This window comes from Brachyistius frenatus, unplaced genomic scaffold (assembly GCF_029030835.1).
Source record: "Brachyistius frenatus isolate BFR_SWC_R1_liver_20210118 unplaced genomic scaffold, ASM2903083v1 Contig_6, whole genome shotgun sequence".
Taxonomy (NCBI): domain Eukaryota; kingdom Metazoa; phylum Chordata; class Actinopteri; family Embiotocidae; genus Brachyistius; species Brachyistius frenatus.
The window spans coordinates 6,813,549-6,835,785 of NW_027210605.1; the positions used below are offsets into that span (position 1 = coordinate 6,813,549).

The 22,237-nt window shown below is 42.6% G+C and overlaps 2 protein-coding genes across 4 annotated transcripts; both read right to left on the reverse strand.

The window, feature by feature from the left end:
* Window positions 1-246: 246 nt before the first annotated feature.
* On the reverse strand, window positions 247-4,617 carry asb8 (ankyrin repeat and SOCS box containing 8). 2 transcript variants are annotated; one of them, XM_069688889.1, is made up of 4 exons: window positions 4,514-4,617; window positions 3,269-3,445; window positions 3,071-3,175; window positions 247-2,129 (listed from the first exon to the last, which is right to left on the reverse strand). In XM_069688889.1, the coding sequence occupies exons 2-4, from the start codon at window positions 3,395-3,397 to the stop codon at window positions 1,494-1,496; spliced, it is 870 nt and encodes a 289-aa protein (XP_069544990.1). In that variant the 5' UTR covers window positions 3,398-3,445; window positions 4,514-4,617; the 3' UTR covers window positions 247-1,493. The 2 variants fall into 2 exon arrangements, with proteins under 2 accessions (XP_069544990.1, XP_069544991.1); XM_069688890.1 differs by having other exon boundaries at window positions 3,269-3,480; window positions 4,514-4,611.
* Window positions 4,618-6,089: 1,472 nt separating this feature from the next.
* On the reverse strand, window positions 6,090-20,490 carry larp4aa (La ribonucleoprotein 4Aa). Of its 2 annotated transcripts, XM_069688891.1 has the most exons (17): window positions 20,324-20,490; window positions 17,932-18,049; window positions 17,394-17,552; window positions 16,142-16,226; window positions 15,889-16,025; window positions 15,672-15,775; window positions 15,478-15,588; window positions 15,326-15,379; window positions 15,021-15,230; window positions 13,324-13,427; window positions 13,020-13,061; window positions 11,210-11,437; window positions 9,860-9,914; window positions 9,595-9,753; window positions 9,342-9,481; window positions 9,025-9,247; window positions 6,090-8,672 (listed from the first exon to the last, which is right to left on the reverse strand). In XM_069688891.1, exons 1-17 carry the CDS (start codon window positions 20,441-20,443, stop codon window positions 8,280-8,282), a joined length of 2,442 nt encoding a protein of 813 aa, XP_069544992.1. In that variant the 5' UTR covers window positions 20,444-20,490; the 3' UTR covers window positions 6,090-8,279. The 2 variants fall into 2 exon arrangements, with proteins under 2 accessions (XP_069544992.1, XP_069544993.1); XM_069688892.1 differs by lacking the exon at window positions 13,020-13,061.
* Window positions 20,491-22,237: the final 1,747 nt, after the last annotated feature.

A 22,237-nucleotide genomic window follows, 5' to 3' on the forward strand; every position in this document is an offset into this window, starting at 1 on the left:
CTCCTTGTCTGTGTAAACATACCTGGCCAATAAAGTTGATTCTGATCAAATTATTTACGCAAATAAAACCTCAACCAGCGTCTGATCAATAATATGAATGAAAGTATTTCAGTCACAGGTATTATGATGTACAGCACCTGAGATTAAAATGCTTTGCCTTGTTGTGATTTGTTAAATGCATCATATCTGTCTATTTAAAACAAAGGGGTGACATTTTGGGAATAACAGCAGAGAGAAAAGAAAAAGTAGATTGAAATATAAAGGCATTTACTTGCAGTACATTGAAAAAAGAAAAAAAAAAGCACCTTTGCGCGTGTGAACAAGACATGAAGGGGTTAATTGTTATTCATCTGCAGAACAGGCAGACACAAGCACGGAAATGATCAGATTTTAGACAGACACTAACAAACTTACATTCTGCAAGGTTATTTAGTGAATCTTTCAAGGACAAAACTTAGTAATCATGCAATTTCATGGTTTGGACATTTAATTTAAAACAAAGTATTTTTCAAATATATCCTGCAAGATTTTGGAGCAATAAGTACCCTTAAAAAAACACAACTTTTGCAAGTTAAGACTGGAAGCATCCATTGTAAAAAAAAAAAAAAAAACAGAACAAAAAATACATATACTCCTCATTGGCACCTGGAACTGCACACTTCATTGAAATAAAGCCAAAACAAATACACATGACATCAGGCATGGTGACATCACTTTTACCAGCGATGAACATTTTGTTCACCAAAACTGTGGGATTAATGATAATATTGGGTAATCTTTTGTTGCTTTTACATAAATAAAATGGTTCTCATCTGGTCTCTTTTCTGTACTACTTCAGGAACTGCACCCTCTGACAGAATCTCTGGAGATTAGCCCCGATTCAAAAACCCTGTTTAACTCTAATGTTACAATGAGCCTAATCCTCATTCTACCACTGAACTCAACATTTAGGATTTTCATCATCTTCTGTGACAAACTTTAACAGCATTTAAATTTTGTCGTTATATATATATTTTTTTATTTTTTATTTTTAAACGTACTGTAAATCTAGCAAACAAAAATATAAAAATAAACCTACTAAGAATTTCAGAGGTGCTGGCTTTTCATGAGTGTCTTTAGAACAGCTGCATGACTGGAGACAACTTGTTTCATCCTATGATGAAGCTGGAAAAACCTGGTCTTGTTGTTTCTTCCTGTGCTGCGTACAAAGTGGGCTGAGAAAAGAGTTACTGAAACTGATCCACTTATCAATGTGTACTTAAGTTAGTGCTCATTTGTTGTCGTCCAAATAGGCAATTAAAAAAAACACGGGGAGATTTTTATCTCTCCCTTTACATAAATTTATATTTATTAGCAATAAGGTTTGATAAATGATGTTCACCGTCAGACAATACTCTATAAGTCAATGGAGACACTTGCTTGCCAAAAAATGCAGTGTGATGAGCTCTATTAATCAGCCGGTGAGGTCTAATTACACCGAAATAGTTTCATCATCAGTCTCTCAACAGTAGAAAGTCTTTGATAGTCTCTGGTAGAGGAAGCTCTTTTACAGCAGTGGGGAGGAACTGCACTCCGAGGCTCTGCCGTACAGCGCAGCGCGCCAAAGAGCGAAGCGTAGGAGCCTGAGCCACCATGTTGGTCAGCCTCGCCAGCAGCTGGGGATCTTTACTCAGCTCCCTGGGAAGGGTGCCGTCAGCCCGTCGGATCTCAAACCTGCCTGCTGCTCGACACAGCAGCTCCAAGCACTCTTCCTCCTGTTCAGTGCCCAGACCCCGGGCCAACAGGGCCACCAGTCGGGAGATAGGGGTCTGGCCCTTCAGGTTGGTAACATGGACCTGGGCTCCGTAGTCTAATAGCACTTTGACGCTCTCCAGGTTGCCCTTCATTGCAGCCCAGCTCAAAGGTGTGTCATTGTTGTAGTCCCGAGTATTTGGACAGGCCCCGCTCTCCAGCAGTGCCCTCACACACTCCGGGTTATCTTTGAAGGCGGCCCAGTGAAGTGGAGTGTCCTTGTTGCCATCCAGAGCGTTTGGCTGGGCCCCATACTCCAACAGCAGCTCCACGCAGCTCTCATCCTTCTCTGCTGCATAGTGCAGTGCTGTGCGGTTATAGCCATCCAGAGCATTCACCTGGCAAAGAGATTCAGAATAGTAAGCAGTCTTTTGCCAAGATGCTTAAGGCCCTATTTGAATTGTGCAAATGCAACAACCCATGCAAAGTTGAAGGGTTCCAAGACTCCAAGTGTCTCCAAGTGTACCACATGTTTTGGTCCATCTAGGAGCACCAGCACAAATTCAAAAAGGCTAGGTGAAATGAAATATACAGTTGAAGGAGAAACTATTACTTTTGCACACTTTGTTGTGTTGTAGATTTAATTTGAAAAATGGAACAAAATACATATAATTTTGGCCTTAATCTGTGTCCAAAATGGAATAACTACTTTTTATAAAAGAGATAGTCCAAATGAAAACAGTTCACAGTGATTACTTAAAGAAACGCCATTTCTGGAAAGACATGTTGCTTTTGAATCTTCAGTTTTGACTGCTGTGAGTCTCACAATCAAAATTATATTCACTGGGGTTGAATATCATTAGAGGAAATTGGGATTTTTGTGCTAATTTGGAGGAATCGATAGGATTATTGATTGTTTTGCTGATTTTAACCCAGTAAATGTACAGTACAACATGTGTTCATCCCCAATCATCACCAAATACCACTAGTATTGTTAAGAGCAACAAATGTAATTTTCTATGTTTCAGTTCATGTTGGCACAAGTACATCACACAACATGCAGAGACAGATGATTCCTTCAGTGTAAATTATCCTCAGCTTTACTTTTGTCATCACTGAGTGTTATAAACTGTTCACTTCTACATTTCCCCACAAAGACTGGACATCTTTGAGAAAAATTCAAGTGGGCATGATGTTCAACGTGATGGATTACCTGTCGCAAGCAAACTCTCTAAGTTGATTTTCATTTCGTCGCTGTTAAAAAGGTGGTCAATTCCCGTGAAATCTTAAGGTATGATATGGAAAAAGGTTCAGTGTGTAAAAGTCGTCCATAACATACCTCTGCCCCCTTCTCCAGCAGCAGCTCCACGCAGTCAGCGTCGGCCACCATACAGGCACAGTGCAGGGGTTTGAGTGTACCATGCATCCGGTTCACATCAGCTCCCTTAGTCACACAGAGGATAATGAGATGAATGATACTGATGACACACACAGACATTATTCATTTCAGGTTGGACTGGAAGATAAGCAGGCTTACCCTACGAATAAGATCCTCCACATTGTCGTGCGGGAATGAGCGGATGGCTGCGATGGTGCGGATGAGCCGCTCAGACAACGAGTATTTACTTTGAATGCTTTGCATGATGTACCACATAGTAGAGCTCATGTGTAACAGAAGACCATGGCACCCGGGCAGGGGTGACACTACGGCACACTGAAACACATTTTTCGAGAGGTTGGGGTAAACAGCTGTCAGAGAAAAGGAGATCACAGAGTCTTTAAAAAAAAAAAAAAAAAAAAAAAAATCTACCAAAATAATTATTTGTATTTTAAATGGGATCATCATGTTATTCATAATTTGGGGTGATTAATCTAGCAGGAAGTGTGTCAGATTACTATTTTAGTATTACATGGTGATTGTTACTTTACCACAGAAAGGCATTCTTTTACTATTTATTAGTGTTTTGCTTAATCGTGGCAAAATATTTGCACAAAAATATTTTTTGTTCATGTAAAATTACACTGACAGCCAGGCTTGTTGTGGCGAGTTGTAATGATTAATGCGGGTCCAGTGATATCTTCTTTTTTTTTCACATAGTACGAGATTGCCCATCAGCCATGATTTTTGACGGTATATTATTGATTAATATAACTTCGAAATTTCACGCAATCTTTTCCGATGAAAGTAAACTATTATTTTTGAATAACCAATTTACAAAATGAATATTTGGCAAATTGACCTGTAATTTTAATATTTTTGGGGGTGCAGATGTTTTGTTAGAACACCGTAAATCAAATCTGACCATTTAAAATCGATAGTGCATGCTGGTATTATAATCGGAGAGTCTGCTGTTGCTACTAAATTGGAGTATCTGACTGTCAACAACATATCAGCCGTGCAAATAAACCAACGACGTAACGCAGAACAAACGATGGACACCGACTGCTAACGTTAGCTCCCTGGGTAAGAACAATAAAAGACAGCTATAATGCACAGTTAACGCCAAGTGACAGTGTGATGTGCAAATCTCGAGAAACACGCAACTAAAAACGCGAAACTGGTTCGGAGAAAGAAATAAAAGGCGAACGATGATCTCCGGCAACATTTTACAGTTAGCCGGCTGCCAGCTAACGCTAGCGTCGAGATGCGAGGAACGATCGACAGTCGGAAGCGAAGAAAAAAAAATCAAATGACATTCATTTCAAACACTTGCAAACACGCTTTGAAATGTCGTTAACACCGACCACCGACACATTGTCAAAGCAAAGTGAGAAAACGTACCGTTTCTGGTCCACGGTCTGAAGGTCTGGCAGGTTACCGTGTTTGACTGATTGCTGCTGCTCGGTCGACATCAACACGAAACGTCACCCCCTCGCGGCCACGCCCTCTGTTTCGTCACCCCCCTCGCGGCCACGCCCTCTGTCTCGAGACGCCCTCTTCCTCGAGACGCTCTCTACTTAAATGTCTCCCCCGGCGGGGGATGGGGGGCGTTAAAGCGGGTGGCTTTAGTCTGCAGCCGCAACTTCAAATAACCGATATTTTCCTTAAACACCGACGTTTACGAGGTTTGACTGCGAGATACGTCATTTGCCAAAGTGGACTTCCTCTCCCACTATAGGCATGTATGGCGGCGGCGGCGGTGGCACCGCAGGCATCCACCCAGCGTGCCATGAATGCCTTCAGCTCATGTCCATATGAAGGAGTCCACCAGCAGAGCAGCAGCACACTTGGGCAACTGGCTTGCAGGAAGTCTGGGGGGGGAGGGGAAGACAGTGTGACACCCCATCCAGGCCCTGACTTTAACTTGAACCTAACCTTATCCCTAACCTATGCACTCCCCAGCCTTGTAATCTAATATCTTTCCTCCATAAATCACCAAAGCCCCCAATAGGACAGCCAACAAACCAACAATAGTTGGTCAATGTACATTACATCAAGTCATTGTTCAAAACCATAGTACCAGGGCCCTAAATTTCAATCAGATACAGGAAGTCCCCGTCTTCAAACCACCAATGGTGTAACTTGAGTTTACAGTGTTGGCCGCTGCTGTTGGCCCAGCCTAACAAACAAACTATATTTTCAGTTTTCCTACATATAATAGTTTAAGATTTCATCTGGGAATGTGGACCCTTGATTTCCTTTTTTTTTTTACAGCCAACAACCCACAAGAGAAACAGATGGTGCACTGAAGTCAAGTTTGACATTGAAAATTAGATGCATGCATGCTAGACATAATGTTGTTATGGACACAGAAATTACATTACTTACAGGACAGGACCCATTTAACATTGCACTGAAAATCAAAGACTCTGTAATAGTTGTAATGTGAATTGCCAAAATCAATAATGACGTGCAACAAAAAATGATCTGGAGGTTGAAATAAGAATAAGCCCTTTTTCTAAAGTATGGCAGCCTTTATCAATCATTGAAATGCATTTCTCTGAAGCAGATTGTGCTTCTGCATAAATCTAATTCCATTCATCATGTTACAGTAAATGAATCTGTTAGCTCTCCAAACAATCTCAACCATTATCATCTAAAATGTAAATGTTTACTGTAATTCTAAATGTTCGTTTCAAAAAAAAAAAAATAAAAATAGTCAAAGGCTACCAGTATTTTTCCTGATTATTATTTTTTGGTTTCTTCAAATTGTTAATCACAAATGTCAGAAAAGACTGAAAATGGCAATCACACTTCCAGAGTAACATCCTAAAACTTCAGCAGACATAAAATCATATAAAAAGGAGAGGGACACGGTATATCCTCGTGTATAAAACGCTGCAATCCATTCAGTGGCGGATGTTTGTAGTGAATGCACGAAACATAACATAGCAGTAAGAAATGGGACACCGGAAAGCCAAATCAAAATAATTTATTTTTGGTGACATTTCATACAGTTCTAAGATTGTGTCTCAAACACTTGGTTGATCCATGACTACATTTCCTTTTTGCCACCCCAACCCAAATGAACAGAAAATAACCCAAATATATGGGGAGGGGAGGAGGAGGGAGAGGAGGGGGGGGGGGGGGAGGAAGCAATTTCTGTAGGTATTTGCAAGCCTGTCAACATCAACCATACGCTTCTAAAATTATTTCACATTACTCATGAGTAAGATTCTTTTTAAAAACAAGTTAGTGCATTTATTTAATTATACTAAATCACTAGCTGCTCATACTCATTAATGAAAAAAAGATAATAACAGCCCCAGGGATTGGATGCTCATTTACTGCATTACTAAACCCAAAGTCAATGCATCAAGTATTTTCTCTCAGCTGACATCTCGATCAGTATATAAATGTCATATGCGTGATTTTATTTTGCCAATGCGATTTCACACAACTTTGGGGAAACCAGCCTACCAAGATTGGGAGAAAAGCGCTGCACATTAGAATTAAAATAAATAAATTTTTAAAAAGCAATACATACAGTGAGTCAAACTTCAAATTCTAAGTCAATCTGTTTTTCAAAAATTAAAAAAAAGAAGAAAAAAAAAAAGAAGAAAAAAAAAAACAGCAAACTCACTCTAAAAGCACAAAACAATCTGGTGGATACCTGCTGTCAAAAGCCTCCCTCTGTAAATTCAGTACTAGAACAATTACATTCTCCCACATGTTTCTAGTGAAGGGTTATTACAATATAGCATAGGCAACTACACCTCTACAGCTTCTTCAAAATCCAGTTTTACTGGGCCCAAAGTTTCCCCAAGACTACATTATTTAGCAGACCTCATTAATAAAAATCAAAAACTTTATCCTAGCACGCTATGATCATAGGCAGCTGGCACATAGCACGTGAAAACATCCCAATTTTCTTTATACCCACGACTTGGCTGCCAGATATTATGTAGCTATTATCATCCTTAGCTAATAGCACTCCTCAGTCTATTATTTGACATTATGCCATTGTTAAGAACAATTCACAGATATAAGCGTAACCTGGATATCCTGTGATGTAGAAAAGCCAAACCTCGCCGACAACCACCAGGCGCACTGAGCAATCAAATCTTAACATTAACCTTTTCTTTTTGTTTTTTTTTTCCTCATGAAAATCACCCTACTACCCAAACAAACATGTAAACAGAGAACCTGACTGATTATCAACATGACAATGTTCTGAATCCCGTGGAGTGGGTCGACCCAAAACAGTTCAGATAGACACAGATAAAACTTAACATGAAAACTTTGGACCAGGCTAGCAGGTTCACTGTGGCTAACAGGCCAGCGAGCACCCCCCAAAGAGTATTTTCGGCTTCAAACAAAACCACACATCTGACTGCGGCATACATGAACAGTTTCTGACATCTGACAGCATTTCAGCCAATCATGAACCAGGATCAAAATACCACCATAGAACACATTTCATTAATATACATTAGAAGACCACACTGTCCAGTTTCAGGACAGTGATTTTGAATCTCTGATGTAAAAATCAAAATCATCCATTTCATTACATCAGTGCAACAGCAGACTGGAGCACTTCAATCATTTTGCTAAACAATCAATGCATACACAGACATCAGTCAACCTTCAGTCATACTTGCAAACCTAAGCACACAAGAAAAAAAAACAACTGATGTCTCATTGCGTGTTAGTGATATCTTTGTATATGTACATGACATATATGCATGTTCTTTTCTTCTTAGTGCATATTGTTCTTGCAGACCAACATCTATTCTTTAAAATAAAAAATAAAAAAAAGGTAGAGGGCCATTTACGTGGCCCAGCATCCCACCTCTCCCTAGCAGAGCATAAATGAATGGCCTCCAGTTAAATCGCACTTAAAACTCTTTTTAAGCATAATGCCGGAGGCCTCAACAAGATTTTTGTTTCCTTTTCCAATCACTCGTCAAAGTTCTTCAGGTGTCATTTTGCCCTTAAGTCCTGGATGTCACAGTCTCATTGTCATTTTAAAAGCTTTTCTTTGGACAAGTTCCAGGGGGGAAGGTGGCTACCATAATGTTGTTGCTTTTATGTTATTCATTTTTATATAATTATATATATATCCATGTAGAGATTCATACATATTTTTTCTATTCATATCAAGTTTTTACTTTGGCGATACTGGTGGGATATTCTGCTCCTTGCCAGTGTGCCTGTAGCCTCCCTGGGGGGAGCTGCGTCGGGCCGGAGGGGGGCGCCTCTGGTCCCGGAACTTGAGGCCCCCGGCGCCTCTGGGGCCATTGCTGCGGTAGTAGCCCGGAGAGTCACGTTCGCGTGGTGGTCGGCTCTCCTTGCACTCCCATCCCCCCTCCCTGTCGTGGCCTTTCTCTTGCTTGTCTCCAGGACTACTCCCGGAGCCCACCTCCTCGGCCTTGTTCACGCGCAACTCGCGTAATGGCTGGCCTGACGCAGTGCCAGAGGAAGCTGGGGCGGGGGCTGCAGGAGGAGGGTCCTTGGGTGGCCGTTGGCACACCTCGGCGTAACTAAGTTTACGTGGCTCCTTAATAGAGGCGTGGAGAGAAAAAAAGAAGAAAAGAAAAAACATTTTTAAAACACGTGTCACACATTTATCCATTCATTTTCACGATGCCTCTGGTCAAACCCTCAGATCTCATAATCTTGACGCTCATTGGTGGAGGAGTGAAAGTTCTGGACTTGTGGTGGGAAAGAACCGAGAGAGGGGGGAAAAAAAAGAAGGAGAGAAACAACAAAGAAGGGTGACAGAGATGAAGGAGAGAACCAAAGCCAGTCAGGTTCACTACCTCACTTCCCTCTATGCGCAAAAGTTGTCATCATCAGGAAGACAAAGTGCACAAGTGTTCGGCAGCCACGGCAAAGAACCAAATTCTCACCTGTGCAGGGTTGGGAATCGTAGCTGGAGCAGGGGCCGGCGTGCTGGGTGTCGCTGGCGTGGAGACCGCAGACGGTTGAGGCCTAGAGATAGGCACGGGCTGTGAGGAGGAGGAGGAAGCGGAGGAGGAGGAGGGGCTGACGGTGGTCTGAACAGGTGTGCGTGGAGTTGGTTTTGGAGCTGGGGGCTCTGCCCGTTCAGTCCTCTTCTCCTGACGGGTAATACTGTCAGAGCACAGGTGTCAGACATTCAAGTTAACGTCTCTAGTTTTAGTACGAGCATTGGTACAGAATATTGTAAATATGGAGACAATCATACCCAGGGGCTGGAGGTCCAAGTGGTTGAGTAGCAGATTTCACTGCTGCCAGGGCAGGACTTGAGACAGACACAGCTTCCTCTGTAACTGGGGCTTGGCCTGAACCTGGACTCACAGTGGCATCTTTATTGGCTTGTTCCGTCTATTAAAGAAAAAGATCAAGGAGGCATGCGCATTACACACCTCTGAGGTCGCACCCTTAACAATCCTTTCAGTCCAGTATTATCCGAGAGGTTTACAAACTCTGTTTCTTACCTTGTCCTTGTACAAACCACGAACAACATCTGACATTCGATTTTCGAGCACTGGCTCCCCCTGGGTACTGACCACGCAGCCAGGAAGAGGTGGGAAATTGGTGGCAGCCAAGTCAAACTTGGGTGGAGAAACCTTGACCTCTGCTAACGGCACCGGCCTCTGAGAGAGGAAAACAAAATGGCGCCAACAAACACAAAGATCACAAAATGGTTCAGGCTTTTAATACAGCATACACATTTTATGACAACAAGAAACTGCTATTTACCGTAATCCGTTCGTCCTCTCGCCTCCTTCGTGTTCCTCTGTAGGTTGTGCTCCGTCTGAAACGGACATAAATGACCCGTCAGTGACTCGGTGTCAGTCAAGTGCCACTTGGTGCTTTTAAATGTGCCGTTGTAGCCTGATTACTATGAACCAAAGTACACGTGAAGCACATCAGTAACCAGAATTCTCCTCTGCCAGAAATATATCTTGAAAGGGCTGCTGCACAGTAGAAATGATCGTTTCTAGACTTCCTTCCTTTTTTCTTTTTTTTTAAAAACCACAAGTCATGTGGTAGTACAGAGCTCCTCTTCGTGTTGCAAGGAGTCTGATTGTAAGGTCAGACATGCACTTAATTTCAACTATGCTTTCGCAAGATGGCCGTCTTGCGGAGCGCGCGTTCATTTGCAGCCTTGTTTCTGCATATCCTCAGAAATGAATGCATCTGCAAGGTAAAATACGCACATGACCGGAGGGGCCATTGTAGGGATGTGACGGGGTCAGAAGGCAAGAAAACAGAAGCAGTAAATATTGGGAGATAAATTAATAGACCTAGTTCACAATTACCCACATGACATATATGCCCGTCAGAATAACTAGTGTGAAATCACTACCATTTTAGAAATGGACATGCAAAGATAAATTAAAACAAGACAAAAACACCTGTTTGGGGCAGAAGACGTTGGAAAAATGACATGCTGATAACATAATTTGTTCCTAATTTGTCAGACACCAGAGCTTGTTGAGCAATTTCCTTAGTCACTGGTCCACAGAGTTTCCCCAAAATAGTACAGTAATGTCACCCATTTTAAGTCATTGAAATGCTGGTTTCATTTACATGTTTGTTCTTTGGTTTGCCCTCTAGTGGAAACCCCCAGTAACACGCAAAGTACAAAAGCAAGAAATGTGAACAATCATGTTGATAACACCAACGGTTGTCTCTGCGATGACGTGGTTAAAGAGGCGAGTATGTCTCAAGCCTGTGACTCAAAACTTTAGTGGAGGAAGCAACTTTTACAGACTTCTACAATCGTTGTCTGTTTCAGGGTCTGTTGGGTGTACTTCCATTTATTGGGTCTCTCCTTTCATTCAGCTTCTCTGCAGTCTTTTGTAATTCCTTTATAAAAAGCCAGTTTATAACCTAGTTACATATATCCATGGCAGAGAATTTGGTGTTGCACATGAGAAATCTCTAATCTCCTGCAGTTCATAAATCAGCTTCCTGGCACAAGCCAATTGTAACCTGGATACTGAAGTGAATGTTTAATCACTGACCAACTCACAGCCCACGAGTACCCGCCATTACAGTCAGGCACAAACAAAACGACAAATCCTAAAGATAAAACAGTTTCACCTTCCACGTCCAGCCATGCCGCCGTCATCGCTGGGGTCCAGAGAGGAGGAAGAGGAGGAGAGATGTGAGAATGCTGAGCTCAGGTCAGAGGTTGTCTGGACCGGGTTAGTGGTTGTGGCAGTAGCAGGAGGCTGCGGGCTGCGCAGTCCAGTCAGACTCTCCAAGGGGACAGGTGTCATGGAGGCTGGAGTCACGTCACTCGTCCTCACCTGCGGCTTCACGTGGTTTCTGTTGCAGTTGGGGGAGGGGGGTGAAGAAGGTCAACATTACGTTAAAATGCTCTGAAGACAAACTGGCAACCAGTGCTTCCTATTGAACACATAATATGGTTCACGTGGTGTTAGTGACCATACTGGTGGTTTTTACAAGTGCACCAGCACATTTTCAGACTGCACATAACTTCCCGGTTTCTTGCCCTCAGTATTCGAGTGAACACAGAAGGGGAGACCAGAAAGATTATGGACACGTTACATCTAACCTTCCCAATACTCTTTCATAAAATATAATTATGTGCAAGAGCCCTTAATATGCCATTACTTCAATTACCATAAATCCAGTTTAATGGCTTAACAAGTTAAACCACTGTATGGTCCTTTAAATAGAGCTGTTGTTTGGGTATTAAATACAGAAAACTGCACTGTAATCACAGTGGTACTTGGAACAAACAGCAATAAGCCTGTATACAAAATAACAATTGTCCTTTGTTTGGGGTCCGTCAACAATCTTCAGCTAATAGAAGCTGAAACAACTAAAAGGGTTCAAAGGAAACACTGGTGGCACCAACCAAAAAACGTGCCAGTTTGCTACAGGAATGAGACAGCATGCTGTGTCTTCAGAGTAAATACCAACATGCAGGTGGTTTTTCAGACTGCATTTGTGCTCATGATTGGTTGAAGCAGCGGCGACTTTCATGTCAGCGTTCTGTATGTTCGGCAACCAATCATACACTCATGGAACAGAGCTGATAACACCCCATGTATCACCTAGCAGGGCTACGAATATCCTGACACCACAAATAAGACTTGTCAAAAAAAAAAAAAAGCCTATAAGCATGATTGATCTTCGCATCAGTCTTTGACCCTCAGATCTCATAATCTGAACGCTCATCAGGATGGAAGTGAGGCACCTGACTTGGAAAGGAGAGGACAGAGAGGAAAAAACAAAGAAGAGGAAAAAGAGAGAACCAAAGCCAGGCGCTCTACTCCCCATTTCCCTCTATGCGCATCATGATCTCATCATCAGGTCTGACTTATTTCTTTGTAAAGCGTCTCTTTGACTGAATAAACAACCTTGAAAATTTTTCATATCTTTGCCAGAGATGAAAAGCGTACACATTAAAGCTTGACAGCAGAGGTGACCTCGACTCGGCTCCTAACTGTCAGCTTTTTCTTTTTTTTGTTACAGCACATAACACCACATGGCACATACAGTCACTGATGAAAGCAGCAATAAAAGAAATGAACCGATAACATGGGTGGTTAGTTGTGATAAAGAGAAACTGTTACATGTAATAATGTAAAAGCAAAGAGGACATTTTGGAGCCAAAGTTTCAGTAACTGAAAGAGAGAAAAAAAAAAAAGAAAGGCCAATTGCTCAGAATCGGTTAGCAGCCGTTATTTATCAAATGACATGACAAATCCAGGATGTTCAGTAACTCGCACCAAACACTTGTCACACCAATGAAAAGGATTATGACCAGAAAAAAAACAGTCTGGCAGACGGCATTGTTTGGATTTAGTCTTTTGGCTGCTGCAGTATGGTAAGAGATGAAGGTAGCGATGAAGCTTATTGTACAGTATAACAGTGGTACCTGAAGGCATTTATTACATTCTTTCTTGAATAGAGAGGGACACTGTGGGGACAGTAAGAAGACAGGGAGTGAGGAGCAGTTTCCTGTTGGGGTTACATTATCTTCAGACAAAACTGCTTTACAGATAATCTGATGTTCAATTTCATGCAAACAAAGACACAAGTGGTGTAAAAAAAAAAAAAAAAAAAAAAAAAAGTGGTAAAACACCCCAATCGGAGTACGTTTGTGCAAACGGCAGACTCAAAGTTAAGTCAAAACAAGAAACTTACAAACTAAGAAAAGGCAGCAGGAGAGAATTCCTTACCGGTTTCTGTTGAATGGGCGAGTGATGTTGAGAGAGCTGGAGCCGGTTTTGTAGTGTCCAGCAGAGCCAAATCCATTCACAAAGCTACTGTTGGGAAACGGTGCCTGCTCAAGGAAAAAAAAAGCAGCATTTACTAATCCTATTTTATAAAGCAACTTTGTGCAGGTATTTACTCTGCAGCCACCCCAAATACCCTGCAGATGAAATATTATTTGCTTTACACGTTAGCTCTGAATGTAGAACTGGTTTAGAGAAATACAGACTATGCTGGCTAACAGTATTTACATCACTGACAATTCAAACAGTAAGAAGGGAAAGTCTCATTTGAATTCACTCGATGCATTTCTCCTCACACGACTACAAGAAAGGTTGGAATGACTAACGAGTGATTCTGCTACTGCTGGCTCACAACACGGGAGGTGAATTTCCTAAATAATATTTACAAGTTGAATGCTGATGATGAACGGAAACAAAATTAACTGCAAGTCTGTTTTTCCTTTGATGTGCATTAAAAAGGGGGATTTTATGGAGGTTTTTATTTGCCAAATAAAGACCAAAACCTGTTAGACCCGTTTCACCAAAATATGAAAACCAGAAGTGATGATGTCCCTGAATTCTTTGACATTTTAGTCCGTTTTTTTCCCCAGTGATTCCCAGCAATAGATAACTATTAGGGATGGGCATCTTAAGTAAAAATACTATTACTAAAATACTATTTGACTAAGATTTTAAGTTTTGGCAGACTTTGCGCTACACCTTATTTTTGTTTGTTTTTTATTGAAGGAGTTCCACAAAAAACTTTTGGACAGTTGCAGTCGACTTTGCTTGTTTCTTTGTACCGTAGCATCTAATCTCAAAGGGCCACATGGTTTACCAAACCCTGGTGGTAAGTGCTCTTCTCCTTCTTTGGTTGGCTAATGGCAGTTGGAAACCGCCATTTTCTGACAGTACTAACACATTACTACCTGACAACAAAAACCAAGGCAAATAAGACAAGGCTCTTGTCGCACAAACTATTTGATATTTCAAGACCTTTCCCAAGTAACTTCATTATATATCCAGTATTTCCCCTACCATTTTAATGGTCCAGGACACCCCCACCCCCCCCCATCAAAATAAATATATAAATAAATATGAACGTACTCGTAGAACTGCAGTTTTGTCCAGTAACTACTATTTATTTTCAGCGTGAGAGCTGCAAGTGGATTTTCCGGTCACTGACAGTTTCACTAATGTGCCTTTTTTTTCTTTTCCTGCTCTGCTGTTTGTGTGTGTGTGTGTGTCTGTGTGTTTCATGAAGGGCAGGGCTTCCCCTCAGCTCACAGACACTCAGCGCAGCAGTGCAGAAGGTGGACAAAGGTGACCGTTAATGCAGTTGATGAACTACACTCATTGCGTGGCTGTAAAAACAACTCGCCGTAAAAGCCTAAAGTTAAGCTGCCAATGGAACAACCTCGACCTCAAGCTGCTTAAAAAAACAAAAGCAGACCAGAATGTCAGCATTTATAAAACGCGCTCTACCTGCATGTACTGAAAGTAGTAAGGACGCTAATGTTAGCAGCTGTGTTGCTAACCAAGCCAGCAGTCCAGCCCAGAGCTGCCCCCCCCCTCCCCCACCACCCTCACCACCACCACCACCTGAGAGTAGGTTTGTGTTGGCGTGTCTCATAACAGCATTTAAGTACAGTCAGTCTTACCAGAGGAGTTTCAAAATACGGTGTGGGGGAGGGTGTCCAGGTGGGAGGTACGATGCCGTAGACCGGGTACTGCTGCTGCGGGTAGACGTGCTGCATGTAGAGCGGAGAGCTGTACTGGGACTGGCTCTGGGACTGCTGAGCGTACAGGCTGCTGTCCATGCTACGGTAGCCATTCTTTGCAAAAAACGTGTTGATGGCCTTTATCCGGGCCTGGGAGCGCGAAACAAGGAGAGAAATTTGTGAACAAAAAGCTTTACAAAGGGCGGCTTTCCAAAATGACACAAAGGCGTTTTAGTTTAACTCACCATAATGGGTTTTCCCTGAAATGTTTTTACTTCCTCTCTCAAGTACTTGTATGCCTGGGGGAGCAGTAAGTGAAAGTCAGAGGGCGATTCATGGTGCCGCATTTTAACGGACTACTCACAGACACAGTAAAGTGAGGTTTGAGACGCAGTACCTGCTGAGCATCCGTGTCGGATTGGAATGTGATGTACCAGTTGTTGTTGTGCGCAAACTCAACACTTATCACCTTTGGACAGTTGTCGTTTTTGAACAATGACTCCACTTCCTATGAATTAGATACAAAGAATCTCAATTCGATGCCTCCAAAGACGCGTTATTTATCATTTGGTGTATGTAACTTGGCTTTACCTCAACAGGTGTGGTTTCAGGGACTTCTCTCAATATGATAATGCACCGCTTGTGATTAGGGCGCACTTTCTCCCCTTTCTCATCCACTTGTACCATAGGAGAGGCTGGGGGGGGGGGGGGGGGACACACACACACAATTACGGATATTTCAATCTCAATGTATTACACATGTATACAGGTAGTTCCAACATGCGCCATCCTTAAATCTTTCACTTACATCTCAACACATCCAGGATGAGGTCCATGTCAGTGGTGAGGACCTTGATGCCCTCCATGCTGGCGATAGTCCAAATAGGGACAAACTGATCGCTGTCCATCTGGGACATCAGGTACAAATCCTTCGAGAGGTTTTCTCTGAATCACAAAATGATAAACCCAGGAATTATAGTCTCCCACTGATTAAGAAAACAAACGAGTCCACTTTGCAAATCTTACAAATAAAAGGTGCTTTACGAGTGCTTGCTTCTTACCGAGAGAAATAAAACTCGAGCTCTTTCTTCAGGGACTCTCGTAGATTCTCAGAGGATATCGGCTGTTCTTCGGTTTTACAATCCACTGAGAACCAAAAAAACATAAATGTCAGTGTTTAAAAAAAAAAGAAAAAAAAGAAGTGAAAACGTGCTTGTATTAGTAAGATTGTAGAGTGTGATGCTTCGGATTTCTTACTCTATTAAAGTTTATCAAAAATGTTGTGCTGGAAGGCACAAGAAAATGATATGTGTTGCAGCACATATGGGTGAACAGGCATGCTACAGTGATCGGTGTCACATGATATTATAAATAGTGATTGAAGAGACACCGCAGGGTAAAGTTCAACCTTTCAAAAGGACTCTGACTGGTGAAGGGGGGTCATTAAACCCACATTGAGTTTTTGTCATATTTGTCATCAGCCTTCTTCCCACTCTGGGTTCAATATGCTGTTCTGACACCGCAGAGCTGGTTTATTGAAAAGAAAAGGGGAACATACTCTTACTGGGCACCTGTACTGTTTAATGCAATCCAATACAACTGTATTCAGTTATATCATGGAGGTCATAGTGGTGGTTTAGTACAGTATTGCAGAAACCTTTTCATTGTAGTGTAACTCTAGATAACTGCTTTAACTACGACCTCGGGGATAAATATCTATATACGTTATGGCAGGTCTGTTTTATTTGGCTGCATTGGATTGCACAGTTTACCCACCAAAGGCCTCATTGGCTCTAAGTTTCTACGGTAAGAGTTGAATATATTAGTCAATTACTATACAGCGATAGAAATATTGATTACTGTGTGTTGCTTATTCCTGAGTCAAACACGGGGTGTGTGTTAACGTGATAAACGAAATAACTGCATAGGTTAGCGATGGCCCGACAATGGGCCCTATTTCACCTGGCTGCTGGATAAATTGCACTTTGGGAACAATAAAGTTAAGCTGACCCGTTTTGCATGGGGGTGATCGGTTGTATGAACCCCTGACTGATATATGTGAACATACTGTAATTGAAAGCATGATCGTAAGGCACCACTCACAGGGCAGCACTGTATTTTAAGCTGTGGAGACGGTTGATGGTGTTAGACCACACAGTTTGTTATCTCTGTGTTTTATGTCCGACCCAAACATTATCACTCCCTGTTTTCAAGTGTACTGAAAACAAAATAATCCTGAACTTCAGCCACAGTTTGTGTGTGTGTGTGTGTGTGTGTGTGTGATGTGACGTGACGTGACGTGACGAGACTGACCTGAGGTCCCTGTTGTGGACTCAGCGGGGGAAAAGCCCAAATCTGGCGGGTCCATTCCATTTACTGCTATCTCAGCTGTTGCTGTGGAGCTGCTGTCATGCAGGGCCGTGAATCCCACGGTGTACTGCTTGCACCCAGCAGACGAAGGCTCAGAATAACCTGTGGACAAGGTGAAAGAGTTTGATTCAGAAACAACAGCAGATGGTCCAACTGTCAGGCCCGGTCCAGTTCAAATGTCCCCACATCCCCGCGCCCCTTGGCTTTGTACTACGTGTGAACATTAATAAAGTTTTTATGTATACAGATGCTGGCAAAAAGAAAGGGTAAAAAAAACAAAAAAACAAGCGAGTACATTACAAAATTTTGTTTAAACATTAATACAAGTTTTATAACTGGTGTTCACTAAGAAAAATCTAAATTTATATCAACAGGCATGGGTGTCACAAGGTCGTTTTCTAAATAAAACATTTAAACCTCAGAAAAATGTAATAAAAGCAGCTGAGTTGTCCGATGGATATTTGACAGAAGTCTATCTCACCCTCGCTGATGTCCGAGGGAGGCCAATGAGGGCTGCTGGCAACAGGCTCGCTGGGGGCCACCGGCATCTCCTGCCAGACCTTCGCATTTGGGTTCAAACCAGCACCCTTTGAGGTGACCTTCAAAACAAGACGGCAGGATCAGGTGAGGTCAATTCAAAAGCGGTGTAATGTTTGTGTTTCAGCTGAATCAAATATTTCAAACATACACGTGGATGAAAAACAATCATGTAAACTTGTCAAGTTATCTAAATTAGACTGCTGCAATTTGACAGTTTAATTTTAATAGATCTTAATGTGCTTGAGTCACAACTGAAAACTACTCAGCCGAGTATCATGTATCTTGCTGGTTTGACAAAGATTTGCAGTGTAATCTCCGCTTGGTTTCATACTTCTTCCCAAACTACTGTCATTCCTAATTAACTATAAAATGTAAGACAAATCAAATAATTAGGACAACTTTGACTGACAAATGTGAAACTGTTTAGCTTTCCCAGCTGATATAGTTCTGCATATTTATGTCCCTGAAGTACAGAATGTTTCAGGGTTAAAATTGTACATCTGTACTGCGCGAGTGAAAGTATTTCCGCTTTCACAAAAGCATCAGCATAGATACAAAAACCGGGCACCACCAACAACAAACCTGCAGATCAAACAAGGAATTGAACAATGGTCTCTAACAATGTACCATGAAGGCCAGGGAGCATGTAGGTTATAGCCAACCAGCACTACACCTGCTGATTTCACTGATTAATTTAACCTTGCATTGTATAAAATCACTTGGCACCGTTTTCCCTCCTATTATAACACTTGTGTGCCGCACCCAAGTGTTTTTTTTCACAGCACCTAACTTACTATAACTTCATTATAAGCGTTGTTTTACCAATGTATGATGGTTATTATTTTGGCAGACAGAGCATTTTCAAACAAATATTAAAATGACAAATGATAACAGTCCAAAATTGTGTGAAAATGCACAATTTTCAGTCAAATAAAGTGCCCAACACCTTCCACCTCCACCACAGCCCTAAATAAACCTGGGGAGAGCCCTGCCTGGTGCCATCTTTTGATGATAGGATCACCTGCATACCACTGAGCCTCCATGGCATATGATTTGAAATCAGAGAAGTACAATGAAACGTGCCCACATGGGAGCCCGTGATCCCCTGTCGACAGAAGTGGCCATTACACTGTAAACCACAAGGGAGGAGAATCGTGATTAAAAAGCTGTGTGCAGCCTAAACGTCTGCAGTTATGGACCGGCTGATAAAAGTGGGTATAAACACAAAGTAACACAATGTCAGGACTGCTCCACGTTACTATTCACCACCATTATTGTATTTTTGGTAGACGTTATTAGGAGGTTGGATCTGACTCTACATTTTAAGCTGGTTGTGGTTTGGCAGGAGAAATCCTGACCCTGCAAAAGATCCGTGGCCAAGAATAGATCACATATATGGAGGCATACAGACACTGATGTGAACTGGATGTGAACTCACTGAGGATTACGCTTTTATTTCAACAGCTTTCCACTGACTCCGAAACGCCTGCTACCCGTCACATTTACCAGCTTCCTACTTTGACATTATCACCTGCCACCTGCAAATAGACGCAGCCCTTTTTTGTGAAAGTAGCGGGCCTGACGAGAGCAGCTGCCGTTTCCAAATGTGCCCCGGGACCCTCTCACCGCTTCGCGCAACCACACAAGGATGCGCCCGGCGGAGAGGCCTTTTCACCGGAGCGCGGACATTTAGGTGCCGCGCAACTTGACACATGGTCACAACGCACGCTTCTGTGTAACAGGCCCAGGCGAGGCGAGCCGAGCCGAGCCGAGTCAGCTGACTGCGCTGCGCAGCAAAAAGGCCGGCCGGGTATCTGCAACGCATGTCACCGCTGCTAGCGCGGCTCGCTAGCAGCGTGATTAGCCACCGAGACTGAATGAACGTCCGTCAATCGGCTCGTAATCGAAACATCGATCACCCGCACATTGAAATCACCTCCCCGGTGTTTCCTCCGCTCCAAGTAGCACCGAGGTCAACCGACAGCTGTGTCAAACTTCACTTGCAGGCTAATGATTACTCAGCAAACTACTTAATGAGCTTGCTCGTTAGTGGCTAAGCTAGAGTTAGCTCGCTGCAGCGGCTCACGAGAAGGAGAAGAAGGAGAAGAAGGAGGAGAAGGAGGTTTAATGACACCGAGTGGTCGTGAGGGAGCTGCTCCATGTTCAGTGTCCCGGTTTCACTTCGGTCATCAAAAACCACGTCGTGATTAAAAACCGCAACACAGTCGAAGCCGGAAGTTATTATTATTATTATTATTGTTATTTTAAATGTGCTTTGCTTGTGTTAATTCGAGCTGCTGCCCGAGGAGGATCTCAGAGAAGGCCTCACTCACCATGCCGCCCGACCCTCCCTCGCTCCCCGGCGGAGCCTCGTCCTTCCCCCCGGTCTTCGGTCCGGGATCAGCCTCCTCCTCCTGCAGCAGCGGCGGCTCTCCGCTCTGGTCTGAACTCATCAGCCGCTCCTGACTCACTTCCACCCCGTCGCTTTCTCACGGTCCACCCCCCCGCCCCCTCCTCCGCCTGCCACCACCACCACCTCTCCCTCTGTCTCTCGGAGACACCGGCTCGGTCCACCGGTCAGTCCTGGTCCTCCTCTGGTCGGCTGGAACCGGGGCTCGCTGAGCTAGCCGGCTAGCAGCTATGCTACAGACTCGAGCTAGCGAAACCTAAGCGTGCTCTGAACCGACGCAGCAGGCTCACGACGCCGAGCTCAACGAGTCGAGCTGGCGAGCCGAGATACTAAAACGGATGAGCGCTGACCCAGCCGCGTCTCTTCTCAGACCACCGTCCCCCCCCCCCGCGGGCGTTTCGTCAAATATTACACCGCACACCGGCTTCGCGAGGCGCATTCCTGACCGGGCGACCGGAGCGGACACTGGGGACACGCACCTCTCCTCAGCGCAGGCACACAGTCCGCCGACGTCCCGGCTGCCACCGCGAGGTCTCGGTGACCTCTGCTTACACCACTTCCTCTTCCTTTTCCGGATGTGCGTTGTAGTTTTCTGCGGCAACGTAGCCCTTTTTTATAATTTTGTATTATTAACTTTGCCAACTACTTAAAAGTTCATCAATAAAATGTTACGTTTATATGTTGCTCTTTTTAAATGTCTCTCAATTTATGCTCCTCGTTTGTTCCCCTGACTTTTCCTCTCAGTTGCTGCTTTTTGTTTTTGCTTAATTATTTCTTAAACTTCCTTTTCAGTATTATGGTACCTTTATTGCTTTATTGTTGTTATAAGTCTATTCCTTGTCTTTGTTCATCTATTTCCCGCCTTGTTTCTACATTTGTTGTGGCAAAATTATTTTTTAGAAATGTTCAGTCATATTCCTTGTATGTTTTGGTTGTTGTATTTATCATCATAAAATGATTTATTTATCAAAGATGGCTCCAAATTTCTCAACAGGGCTGAATATTTGTGTTTTGATCATTTCCATAATTGCCTTTATTGTGTTTATTGTGTCATTTATATGGCTACATCTTAAAGTTTATATATATATATATTTCTCTGTCGTAATAACAGAAAACATTTTTGTCTTATTTGAAAATGTTAGTGTGAAACTTTCTTTGTCCTACAATTATCTGTACTGTTATTTTTTTTAAAGACGTTTTCAGTTGGAGGTTAAGGGCTTTCAACCTTTTGAAAAAGGCTGCTCAGTGATTACCTGCAGGTTTAATGAATGGTCGTGGACCTTCATCAAAAGAACGGGAGACCGTGATGTGATGAAGTTTCAGCCCGTTTAAAATGTAATCAGGAACAGATGATAAACCATTGAAAGCACTTTGATCAACCCAAAAAGGTTGTTGAAAAAATTGGTCGCAGTTTTACAATGGCCAATATTTTATAGGATTATCTGCTTTGTGGATTAAAATTGCTCCACTGTTAACGTTCTCTTCAAAATAAAAGGAAATATGTTTGCCAATAGTGAATGTTATGATACTGTGATTGGGACACCTGATGTAAGACAGATTGACTTGCTGTGAATTTGCAATTTTAGATATGACCTGAATAAATGAGTTTCTTCGCAGACCATGTTTTAGTATGTAATTTAGTGACAGACTTTATAGGCTCTTTACCAAACACAGTGAGCTACATAAAAACACCTGTTTGGGATCCAGCCTAACTGTTCAGTTAAGTGCACCAGACAAATACAAGCTGCTCTTTACCTGCAAGAAATTTGAAGGTAATAAATACCTTTATATAGATTAAATTGAAAGTTCCTGTATTACTTTTTAATTTGTGTCCAAG

Excerpts from the sequence above, each read along its gene's own strand:
- larp4aa (XM_069688891.1), bottom strand. The coding sequence starts at position 20,443 with ATGAGTTCAGACCAGAGCGGAGAGCCGCCGCTGCTGCAGGAGGAGGAG. Across the intron at positions 15,776-15,888 it reads CATCCTGGATGTGTTGAGAT|CCTCTCCTATGGTACAAGTG; the intron begins GTAAGTGAAAGA and ends CCCCCCCCCCAG. Across the intron at positions 13,062-13,323 it reads CGCCCATTCAACAGAAACCG|TGTCCCTCTCTATTCAAGAA; the intron begins GTAAGGAATTCT and ends CTGTCCCCACAG.
- asb8 (XM_069688889.1), bottom strand. The coding sequence starts at position 3,397 with ATGAGCTCTACTATGTGGTACATCATGCAAAGCATTCAAAGTAAATAC. Across the intron at positions 3,176-3,268 it reads TGGAGGATCTTATTCGTAGG|GGAGCTGATGTGAACCGGAT; the intron begins GTAAGCCTGCTT and ends TGTGTGACTAAG. Across the intron at positions 2,130-3,070 it reads TGCTGGAGAAGGGGGCAGAG|GTGAATGCTCTGGATGGCTA; the intron begins GTATGTTATGGA and ends TCTCTTTGCCAG.